This window comes from Globicephala melas, chromosome 1 (genome assembly GCF_963455315.2).
Source record: "Globicephala melas chromosome 1, mGloMel1.2, whole genome shotgun sequence".
NCBI classification, from domain to species: Eukaryota; Metazoa; Chordata; class Mammalia; order Artiodactyla; family Delphinidae; genus Globicephala; species Globicephala melas.
Genome location: NC_083314.1, coordinates 125,646,673 through 125,657,883, shown reverse-complemented (window position 1 = coordinate 125,657,883; position 11,211 = coordinate 125,646,673). Strand labels below are relative to the sequence as shown.

General features: G+C 38.5%; 1 protein-coding gene and 1 long non-coding RNA gene across 3 annotated transcripts in view; one reads left to right on the top strand and one right to left on the bottom strand.

The window, feature by feature from the left end:
* Positions 1-9,173, bottom strand: part of NEGR1 (neuronal growth regulator 1) — a 909,340-nt gene extending 900,167 nt beyond the window's left edge. The window contains exon 1 of one of the 2 annotated variants that reach the window (XM_060304301.1): positions 8,839-9,173. In XM_060304301.1, coding sequence (XP_060160284.1) covers positions 8,839-9,014 — 176 coding nt within the window. In that variant the 5' untranslated portion in view covers positions 9,015-9,173. The remainder of the gene's footprint in view (positions 1-8,838) is intronic. The other variant, XM_030865953.3, reaches the window with a different exon arrangement.
* A 454-nt stretch (positions 9,174-9,627) lies between these two features.
* Positions 9,628-11,211, top strand: part of LOC132597724 (uncharacterized) — a 28,245-nt gene continuing 26,661 nt past the window's right edge. The window contains exon 1 of the long non-coding RNA XR_009564991.1: positions 9,628-9,990. This is a non-coding gene — a long non-coding RNA (uncharacterized lncRNA). The remainder of the gene's footprint in view (positions 9,991-11,211) is intronic.

The window sequence follows — 11,211 nt, the reverse complement described above, 5'->3', positions numbered from 1 at the left end:
CTCTCTTTTCCTCCCTCTTTCCTTCAATTCCTTCATTCAACATTCAGATTTTTTTTAACAGCTTTATTGTAGTATAATTGCTTTACAATGGTGTGTTAGTTTCTGCTTTATAACAAAATGAATCAGCTATACATATACATATATCCCCTAGGGGCAGGACAGGAATAAAAACAGATTTTGAGCACTAACAATGTGCCAGGAATATGTTAAGTAGTAGAGATACCATTTTCTATTTAGCTGATCAAGTACCAAGACATTAATTTGAAACTAGGTTATTTACAAATCAGATATATCTAAGTATGATCTTCTATAAGAAATATTATATCTATAACATTAGGGAAACTTTATGATCCCTTCGATTTATTCATGTAATATTCTGATACAAGAGTATGTGATGTTATTGGAGAGAATATACAAACAATATTCTCTGCCTTCTGATTATAGCTCTTATGTTCATAATATCTCTTAAATCCTTTTAATATCTGTAAATTTACTTTAGTTGCATGAGAGTAAAGCGGTTTCCGAAGACAACAGAACACATTTTTTCCCATTGCCCTTTAAATCATCCAAAATCTTTCAATACTTTATGGCAGTAGTTATAGTTTTAAATCAGCCCTATCTTATAGCTTCAGCATGGGCACTGGACCTGTGTCCAAACAACTTAGTGAAATTCAGTGAAGAGCAATTTACCTCTGGACCAAAAAGGGTTATAAACATCTTCCTTAAATTGAACAAATACCAGCTATCTGGAAAGTATAATGTATTGGCTTCTGTTCAAAAGAGCAACACTTAATGCTGGCAACACTACCAAATTCCTCCTTTCCTATATTCCCCTTTTCCTAAAAAAAGTGATTAAAAGACCAAATTCCATGCCAGTTGGGTGCTTAAGAGCATCAAAGGTCCTCTGTCAGGATTCAGACCTTGATATGGCTTAGAAACTACAATGCTAATAGATAACCTCCTCAACATTATAAATCAAAGCCACATGACCACATTAAAATTCTATCAGCTAGTATCAATACCCTGTGGTTTATAAAGTAATGTTGACCTATCTCTGAGGGACAGAATGATACAAAAGTTATGCTCTGGCTTGAGGAGTGTAACTACTTTTCACAATTGAGAGTTATTCATTCAAAGCAAATAGCCAATTCTCTCTACCTCTGTATCTTTATTGATTTTATTTAATTGAAGCCTTAGAAGAAAGGAAGAGGAGGCTCCATGAGTTGAGGTAGAAACAGAAAAAATGTCAGAAGGTTACAACAGATATTTTGCAATTTCAAACTGTTCCTGTTATCTGTTGATTATAATTGCAAAGAGCAAAAACCTACCTATATAATTTAAAATCTTAGATCTTCTTAAAACTATAAGTACATCTCAATAATCTTACAACTGTATCATTGCATTCCAAACATTTTCTGCTGAAATCCACAGTAATATATATATATATATATATAAAATCTTGACACAGTACACACACACAAACACACAAAATAAAAGTTTAATTAAATGATACTTATCTTTATTATGTAAAATGCTTTCTACCCTATTTTAGTATATTTTATTTTTTTTAAAATAGTTTTAGTATACAGTACATTTTCTTCAAGACCCACTAGTAGATTGTGTCCTGAATTTAAAGACACTGAATGATTCCAATGTGTGTGTCTCAACCCACTAGGACTTCTGCAGGAATTACTTAAGGCAGAGACCACTGATAAATGGATTCGATAAAAAATACTTAATCACTATAAACACACAGATCTATCATAGTATTAAATATATTACAATATTATTAAATTTGAAACAATTAATAAACCAAGGAACAAATACATTTAATCCTTCACTTATCCTTCCAAAAAATTCATTAATTTAAAATATAGTGGATGTTGGCCTGATATATGCAAGGTTCAACGTTAAAGCCCTAGAAATAGATGAACAACAGTCACAGAGCTTACAAACCCTTGTGTTTTGACAACCAAAATTAATACAGTAAAAAACAGAAAGTACTTTAACAAAATGTCAAAAAACTTCTTACTAATATTAAATTTCTCCAACATCTTGTAAATCGTCGTATTTTTAGATATCAAATCCAATTTGATAATGATTATGCCCGTGTAGAAAAATCCTAGATTTTACTCTCTAGTAGTTTGGGAAGTTTGTTTCCATTGGTGAACTTGAAACACATAAAATACCTGACAAAATAGCATGTGGTCCAATTTAAAGTTTCCTGTACAAAAGCCAAAAGGCAGGTAATATGATGTTCCAAGGAAAAACGGAGCAATACATTTTATTTTCTCTTATACACAGAAAATGTCCATGACAATCTATAATGGATCAGCAAAACTTTGAGAAGAATGAGTTAAGCATGACTTCCTTCCCAACTCAGGAATCCTCTCTTGAGCATTCTTTAGAGATGGTCATTGCATTAATTATGGTTTTAAATTACCACCTTTCCTGCAAAAATGTGGGGAAAGTCACCAAAAGTAGGACTTTATGGTGACTACTTGTTTATATTGGAGCCAGACACCTACAAAATATATTTTAGAAAGAATTTTGAAGAATGTAAGGGGAAGGTCACCACATCATCTAATAGTTAAGCGGGAGAGTAAAAACAAACAATACCGACTAATAAAGCTTCCCTTAGCTCTTCCATGTTAGTGATGTGATGTCTATAATGTCTTAGTGTATGACATTTTGAATAGGATATGGTAGAAAAGTGATCTGATTTCTAACAAAAAGTTTCAAATGACTTGAGAGACTAATTTCTACAGTGGTTATGTGTACTGTTATGATCATATACTTCATAAGAAACTGGAAACTTTGATTTGCTCTTCAGGTATTAAGCTACATAAAAGAAAGGCCTTTAATTCCTATTGATTTCAATAGTCAACACTAGGAATTAGTTCAGCATTTTGACCACATATCCACAAACAGAGTTTAGCCCTGGTTCTCTTTTGCTCAGTGGGGGAAAAAAAAAAAAAAAAAAAAACAACAGTATTATTGATTCTTGCCAATTTATATTCTTCAACTACTTTATTTTCCTATGCATAGCATCTTTACATTTTTTCTTCTGAAATTAATTATTCAATCATATATTTAACTAAATATTTATATAATCTGTTTATTGTGCTCACCATAATCTGGGTGTGGACAATACCCCAAATATCCATTTTTCTTCTTCGTAATATGCCCCAGTGTTGTTATAGTTCTATGCCTACCTCCTTAAACAACTATTATATCCAGTTCTAGGAAGCAACATTTATGTTACCATGAGCAAAACAGTAATTCAACCCAATATATTTAAAATCACTGAAACTATTACTTTTCACCATGTATCAATCAGGGTTCTACCAGCAAAATGTAAACAATTCTGAATATTTAAAACAGAGGGAATTTAATGCAGGGAATTGATTGCAAAGAGGATGGAAAAGTTGAGAAGAAGAACACATGATGATAAGACAGCCCAACAGTTAGAACAGCAGGAAGCCATTGCTACTTTTAGGATGGAAGAACAAATGGGTGAGGCAGTATACAGAAGCCCAAGAGCCGTTTATCTAGTAGGAGATGGAGACACTGCTGAACACTGCCCAAAGCAATGAAGGAAGGGAGAAACACCTTGGCCTCTCACTCATCATATCCTCCCTTCTCCTAAAACTACCTTCCATTGGACAACCACAGCCTGAAGACAGCTGACGTGGACAACTGGGAAATGCAGCCTGGGGATTAGTTTCATCATCTATCTCCAATAGCACAGCATAGGAGAAGGATGAAGGTTGGATCTGGTTAATCAGGCCTAGAACTGTCACATACAGGATGTGAACATTTCTCCAAACATTCCAAAAGTCAGGTATTTCAGAATTAACTTATCTCATGGAGCTATTTAATTGTAAATCCAATCTATTTAAAATAAGTAGTTCATTAACATATGCTTGTGCTCAAAGACATACAACCACATGGGCTTATCAGATCTTCTAAACTAAAAAAAATTGGACAAAAATAAATTTATCTAGAAAATTTAAAAATACTATGTTGTTCTTTAATATAATGAATGATTGTGTATTAATGTATCAAGTAATATGTCATGCTAATAGAACAGCTCTGCAAATCACTACAGGTAACACTGTAGCATTTTATTCCATATTTTGGAGTGCATTTTTCCAAAATGACTCAGCATGACTATCTATTACCACTTCTCCTTTAAAGAAGGAAAAAAAACCTCAGAATTTTAAAAATATTTGTTCAATGACACTATTTAATAAGGATGTAGGTTTTTAAATAGTGCCTTAATGTTCTAAACTGAAAATGCCTATATAGTCGAACAGTACATATGGAATATGTGATGCATCAATGTGTAGGGATGACTTAACAGATGAGTTTGAAGAGCCTCACTGAAGAGACTCTTCAATGATATTCCAAAAGTACAGTATAATCGACTCTATTGTTATTGGTAATTCTGCATTCTCATACATAAATCATTTACTTTCTTGTATCCAATAGCATACATTTTAAACCAAAACTAATTAACGTAATCAAAAGGCAAATGTATTGGACAAATAGGCTGAGAAGTAATAAATGCTTGTCATATCCATTTATAAATCTACTTGTAAAAGTTTTGTGACTTCCAATGGAAATATCTTCTGCATAAATGTGTTCTATGCTGTATGCTTGAAGCAAAAGTCTTCTGCCTTATTACAATATCATTATTAGGATCTCATATAACTTCCATTCAAATCTATTGCATTAAAATGAAAAAGTTGTGTTCAACTTTGCTAAAGAAGATATCACATTTAAGAAAAGAACCTTCCTTCCTTCCTTCGATTAAAGCATGACAAACAGAGAACAGGATATTTTGAATTCATATCAGGATGGCAGCTTAAAATGTACAAAATTCATAGATGAGTTGAAGTAGAAACAGATGAAAGAACTAGCTTAAAATGGCATGTCTTTTTAAAAACTGGGATGATATAAATGAGGCTATTCCTTGCATTATCTCCAAAGAATATTAAACATTTTTGGACATGTTAACATAACTGTATTTGTTAATAAGGTAAGAATAAAGTGACTGATTCACATTAAAGTAGCTTCAAAACTATAAAAAAAAAAGTCATCTGAAATTAATGTATTGAGCCAGAGCAGAATTATGTTCCCCTTGATTTTCTAGGTCTAGAAACACTGGGTCCTGAAGCATGACCAATGTGGTTCTAGCATCTCCTGTTCTTTGCTATGTCACCTCATGAAGCATTAACTCAGATCTTCCATGTACTTTAAAATGCAATTTGAAGACTAGAGAAGAAGTTAATTTCTCTATACACAAATTAACAAGTTCTGTTAAGCACAAAATAGCAATAAGTATTAAATGTGGTAGCAATCTAATATCTAGTATCTCATAAGTTAATGAAAATATTAATTTGTATTGGTAGCAAATTACAATGTACTCTAGACATCCATGCATTCATTTAAAGTTTAGGTAAGGGAAGTACCAAAGTTATTGTATTGAATAGATGCATCATTAAATACTTTATCAAGAATGTCCAAATACCTCATGTGAATCCTTCAGAAATTTATCAGTGAATATCATTATTAGAAATAATGGACATTTTGACATTTAATATATTGTTTCACTAACCTTAAGAGGCAAAGTTAAAATGATAAGAATGTTGAAATAACTAAATGGAACTTCATTATAAGTCCTCTATTTAAGCCAAATAGAGAAGATGATTTACAAAATGATAGATACAGTTTGTGGATCACAGAATGAATTCCCTTTTGTATGATAACACCACTTAAGGGAAGTTTTGCTTTTCTTGATTCTTTTCTCTAAAACAGACATTCTGGCATTTAGGAGATAAAAACGTATGATTTGACCTTTAAACTTCTGTTTCATTAACGTAACCACAAGCAACAGAGTCACTGACTGACACGTTTGCACTTTCAGGCCTTTAGCACTTAGTTATTTGATAACTTTTATGCCGCTATTTGCTTTTTATTAGAGATACTTTGAGGAATGAGTTACATTAAAAATAGAGTATACTGTGTAAAGCTTAATAAATGAACTCAGGTAATTCAGTAAAGTGTTCTCTTGAGTACTAGATTTCTGTACTTTGACGTGAGGGTGTGTATGTATTAGGGAAGATTTTGTTTTGTTTGTTTTGTTTTCTAATGAATTAGATAATTAGATCAAATACAATTCCAAGTATCCAAAGTGAAAACATAAACTATAACTCTGTTTCATTACTTTTGATGAAAAGTATGTCACCTGACTTACACTCAATTAGTCCTTAAGCTCTTCTGTACTGGTCTATGAAGAGAGCAAATACCAGTTGCAGATGAGTCAAGAAAAATAACTGACACAATTTAACATTTGTTTTAAGAGAAAGAGGATTTCTTATAAATATACACATTAAGAGTGTTTAAAACCTGTGGGCAATGTAAAAAAGATAAAAAATAGGATACTCCCTAGAGAATTCTAGAATTACTGTAAGCAAATTATTCTGAGTAAAAAATAATGCAGATTGGATTTGCTTCATATGACAAAAAAAAAAAGATTCTGTTTATTTTAAAAAACATTGTAATTGGTTAGAAACATTATTCAGAAGAGACAGAGGTTGTATTCTCTTTTAAAAGTTTAAAAGTCAAAAGTTCCCTAAACTAAGATATGACAAAACTCAGGATATAGCATATAAATGGATGAGGTACAGTGCACACAAGTAAATGAGGACTGCACCAAAACAACAAACCAGGAAGGATATTGGTGTCACTAGTTAGAGAAGCTTCACTATTGGAAGCAATGACTGAACTAAACATAGGTCTCCTAGAGGCAGAACATGGGTTCAGTTATTTTAATAGAAACAAAACACCTAAGATATACCATTAAAAGACAAGCAGTCTATCAAATCCTTTAGATTGAAAGTGTTAATGCTCATTACAAATAGGCAATATACTGCTACAAACATATAGATCACAGCTCCAATGATAAGTGTTTGCAACCTCTAAAGATAGCACTTCATCCTTACTGTTGTTTAAACTTCCAAAACAAACTTAATATAAAGAACATAAACAAGGATTTAATTTATATCCTGTGTGTGACCAAAAGTTCATCTCTTTTACCAACAATGAAAGGTATTTTACTAAGTTATAACAAATCATTTGTTACTTTTGTATACATCCAGTGGCATTTTGCATTTACAGTAGAGATAGCATATATTATAAAAGCACGTTATTAATGTATATTAGAAACTACAATAGTATTCCAGATGAATTTGGACTCATAAGCATGTTTTAGAAGGTGTAAATCATTTACCACACCCAGATCCCAGATCATTAAATTTAAAATATATTGCATGACTCAAATAAAGCATAGCCCACTCTGTTTCACCTTAGACATGCCACATATACGGACTTTGTGCAATCTGCACTTACAAGCCAACTACCACCCAGTGGAGAGAAAGAAGATCTTTCAGGGAGATTTGAGATATATGTCAGGTGGAAGTGTCATGGGGTGAAGGGAGGGCAATGGGAAATGAAGGAATAAGGGCATTTAGCCTTGTTTAGATCTAAGCACCGCTGATTATCAATTTATATTTTCACAGGAGAAAAAATGTTTCTAGAAGCTTATCTGCAGTGTTGTTTAAAGATAAAATTAGTCTATGGATGTTCATTAATGACAAAACATTTCGATGCTCAAGCTTGGGGAAAAGAAGGGAAGAAGGGACAGTGAGCAAAAGCAAAACTTAAAATGGGAAAAGGGAGGAAAAGGGAAAGATGAGGGGATAGAGAGAGGAAAGAGAGAGACTGTGTGTACACATGTGTGAGTGACAATGTGTGGAACAGGGAAGTAGCGTGTGCCTTTTAGACAGTAGAAGAGAATCTGAATGTGAAAGTGGTTGTTAGGGAGAGTATGGAAGTGCCAGCATGTGTGAGAATGTGAAACAGAGTATGTGAGGGACTGTGGTTAAGAAAGAGATTTGTGAGGGTGAGAAAATGGTACTGGAAGGGGTTAGAGGGAACATACGTGTGTCTGACAGGGATGGGAACCGATATGGGGAAAGAGATGGGAAATGTGAGTCAAAAAGAGAAAGAGAGAGACAGAGGGAGACAGAGAGAGAGAGAGAGAGAGAGAGATCACAGAACAGGGATATTAATGAAGAAGAAAAATGGGGAATGGAGAAAGGTAAAGAGTGGAGAAAAGTGGGTTAAATAAGAGGTGAGAAATTAGAGTGGTGGAGATAAAAAAGAAAATATGAGGAGAAAAAAGGGAGGAAAAATAGAAAAGGAATGAAAAGAGGCAAAGGAAGAAGGGGGGAGATGGAAAGAAGAAAAGAAAACGAAGGGAGAAAAAGAAAAGGGAGAAAGCGGTAAGAGGAAAGAAAGAAAACTGAAAAGGGAGAAATTGAGCCTAAGTGTCCAAGTGAGAGGGAAAATACATAGGAGCAGGGAGCCAGCCATCAGTTTGAAAAAGTCGCTTAGGCTGCAGTAAAATAGAAACAACCTGATAAACTTGTCAGACTCTCCAAGAGTACCCCATGACAATAAAACAGAGACCTTGTGAATTTAGTTTCCAAGTGGCACCTGCCCCTCTTAAACCTCACACTTCACTCATCCCCGGGCTACCTGTCGTTCCGGCAAAGTGCTTTAGCATCACAAGTCCGGCTTGCTACCTGCCCCGGGGTTAAGGGGCCATGGCTCCACGCAGAATCAGCAACTGAATTTCCTGAAATGTAGTCTTTTGATAGTGATCACCACCAGCATCATTACTTGGTTTAAAAAGAAGGCAAGAAAGGTGGAAAGAGAGACAGAAAGACAGACTGAGACAAGTACGAAAAAGCACGACGTTCTTCCTACCTAAGCACCGCCGTGTCCCCTTTTCTGACCATCATGTTGTCCACAGCAGCCCAGGGGAAGTCCACACTCTGTCCAGCCGGGAGGCAGGAGGGTAGCAGGCAGCACAGGCTGAGGAGCACCGCCGCCAGCCACTGGTTCGAGCAACAAGCACCCTGCACCAACAGCATCATGTCCATCCCTGCTAGGGCTGCTCACTCTCCAGCAGCTTTCAGCTCGCACTCCCCCACCCCCTGGTGCTGGCTAGTCTTCCCGGGAACCAGGCAGCGCGCCACAGGATTTTTTTTTTTCTTTCTTTCTTTTTTTTTTTTTTTAATTTGGTGGATGGGTGGGTTTCTTTTCTTTCTTCCCCCCCACCCCCCTCTAGTTGTTGGGTGTTGTTTCTCTCTTTTTTGCCTCCCCTCCTCCTCGTCTTTGCTTTCCCTCCCTCCCTCCCCTCCCACCCCCTAGCACCACACTACACCTCCTCTCGGTTGCTTTTGGCCGAGTCCGGAGAGTGGCTAATTCTCGGGCGGCTCGCGCACTATCTAGCGAGAAGGCGAGCGCGCCGGCGAGTGAGGGAGGAGGAGCGGCGGCGGCGGAGGCTGGGCGAGCGGCGGCGGCAGCGGCGGCGGCTGTAATCGCGGCTGCACCCTCAGCAGAAGCAGCGCGGGGCGCAGCGGCGGCCGGCGGCCCCAGGCTCTCGCGCGTTGCCAAGCGGCCGTTTCCTTAGCAACCCCGCCCGGGGACTGAGGATGCAGCAGGGAGGGGGGAAACGAATTGGGGCGGGGGGGTGGCAGGAAGAAAAGAAAGAAAACGAAAAAAAAATCAGTAAGAGGTATATCACAATTATGCAAACTGAGAGGGAAAAAGCGACGCAACGGAGACAGAACGCTTCCCTTCCTGTCATACGCAGTAGAGTGATGCTTTGCTAGAAAAGTCTCCTGGTCGGGGCTGAGGTGAACAGAGCAGAGGGGCGCTTTGCTTTCCCTCTTCGGTGCGTTTTACCTCTTGAGGCACCGTAACTTTTAAGTCCTCCAAGTTGTGGTCGGCGCCATCATGACGCCAGGGACTGTGAGGTGGTGTTGTTTCTTTTCTTTCCAATCTCGCCGGGGCGGCCGCGCTACAGTTGACAAGCGGCCAACTAGTTCACTCTTTACCTCTTTTCGGATATAGGTAGGGACGGTGACGGGGGGGAGGGGCTGCTTTTTGAGGGGACAAGATGGGGGTGCTTGCAAGGCCTGGCGGTAGAGCAGCTGGCGCGTCTAATGGGTCAGTCGCTAAGGATTGGACGGCGGTCCCCCTACACCCCGCACCTCGTGCATGTTGACACTAAATTGTGTGTGTGTGTGTGTGAGAAAGGTATAATCAAAGTGGAGAGCGCATGGACGTGTGTGTGAGTGTGTAGTAAGCGCGCGCCCGTGTATGCGCGCGAGTCGAGCTCGCGGGCCCTGTACGCGCGAGGCACGCAGGCGCGCAGGGAGGGGCAGGAAGGGTCGTGAAGGGATGGAGTCGGGAAGAGACTGCAATCAAGCGTTTTAATTGTGTGCAGCCAGGCAGTCCTGTTATGTAAGAGGCAGTTTAACCCGTTTGAGCCTATCAGGCGGAATGATAAGCGCGTTCGAATCTAGGCAGGGCAAAGTTACCGGGTTTAACGAGTCACAGGTTTATATTTTTTAACAGCCTCCAAACCCGTTTGGATAGGCTTACTACTCCGCGGCGCAGAGCGGCTACCCTCTCTTCTTACGCCGCCGCATCAACGTAGCAGCTCGCCCCTACGCTGCGAGCCGCTGTCCTGGCCCAAGGCAGAGTGAGGTGCTGGGCATGGGGCCGCCGCCTACCCTTTTTTACTTCTTCCCTTCTTGAACTCCTTTCCAGATTCAGGATCCTTTAGCTATTCCAGTCCATTCGCAGATCAATGCGAGAACCGAGACTAGAGTCGATAGCAGTTACGCCGATCAATCTTGCTCAGTGAGGAGTTTGGGAAGCAGAGCGGGGAGGTGAAGGAGAGAAACAAGTAATTAAAAAATATGCTCACCCCTCCCCTTCCTCCAACCCTATCCCCCTTAAGCAGTCTTGGAAGATTTTCTTCGGCTGACCCCAGTCCTTCATCCCTTGGAGGAAATAAATACAGCAAAACCTCGCACATCCCTAACTCGTTTTCCATAATGCTAGCAGGGTCCTTTGGCAAAGCGCAGAAGCAATAATCTCTGCAGGGGTCAGCATCCGGCTGCCTCCCCAGACTGAGCTCTTTACGAGGCAGGCAGGGAGTCGTTTTGCTTGGCGGTAGCGGTGCTCAGAGTGATTTTTATCGCAGTGCTTGAGGATATATGGGGAAGGGAAAGGTTCCCATCACCTGTGACCACCCAGACTGACTGATCGAAGAGCCCCTAACCA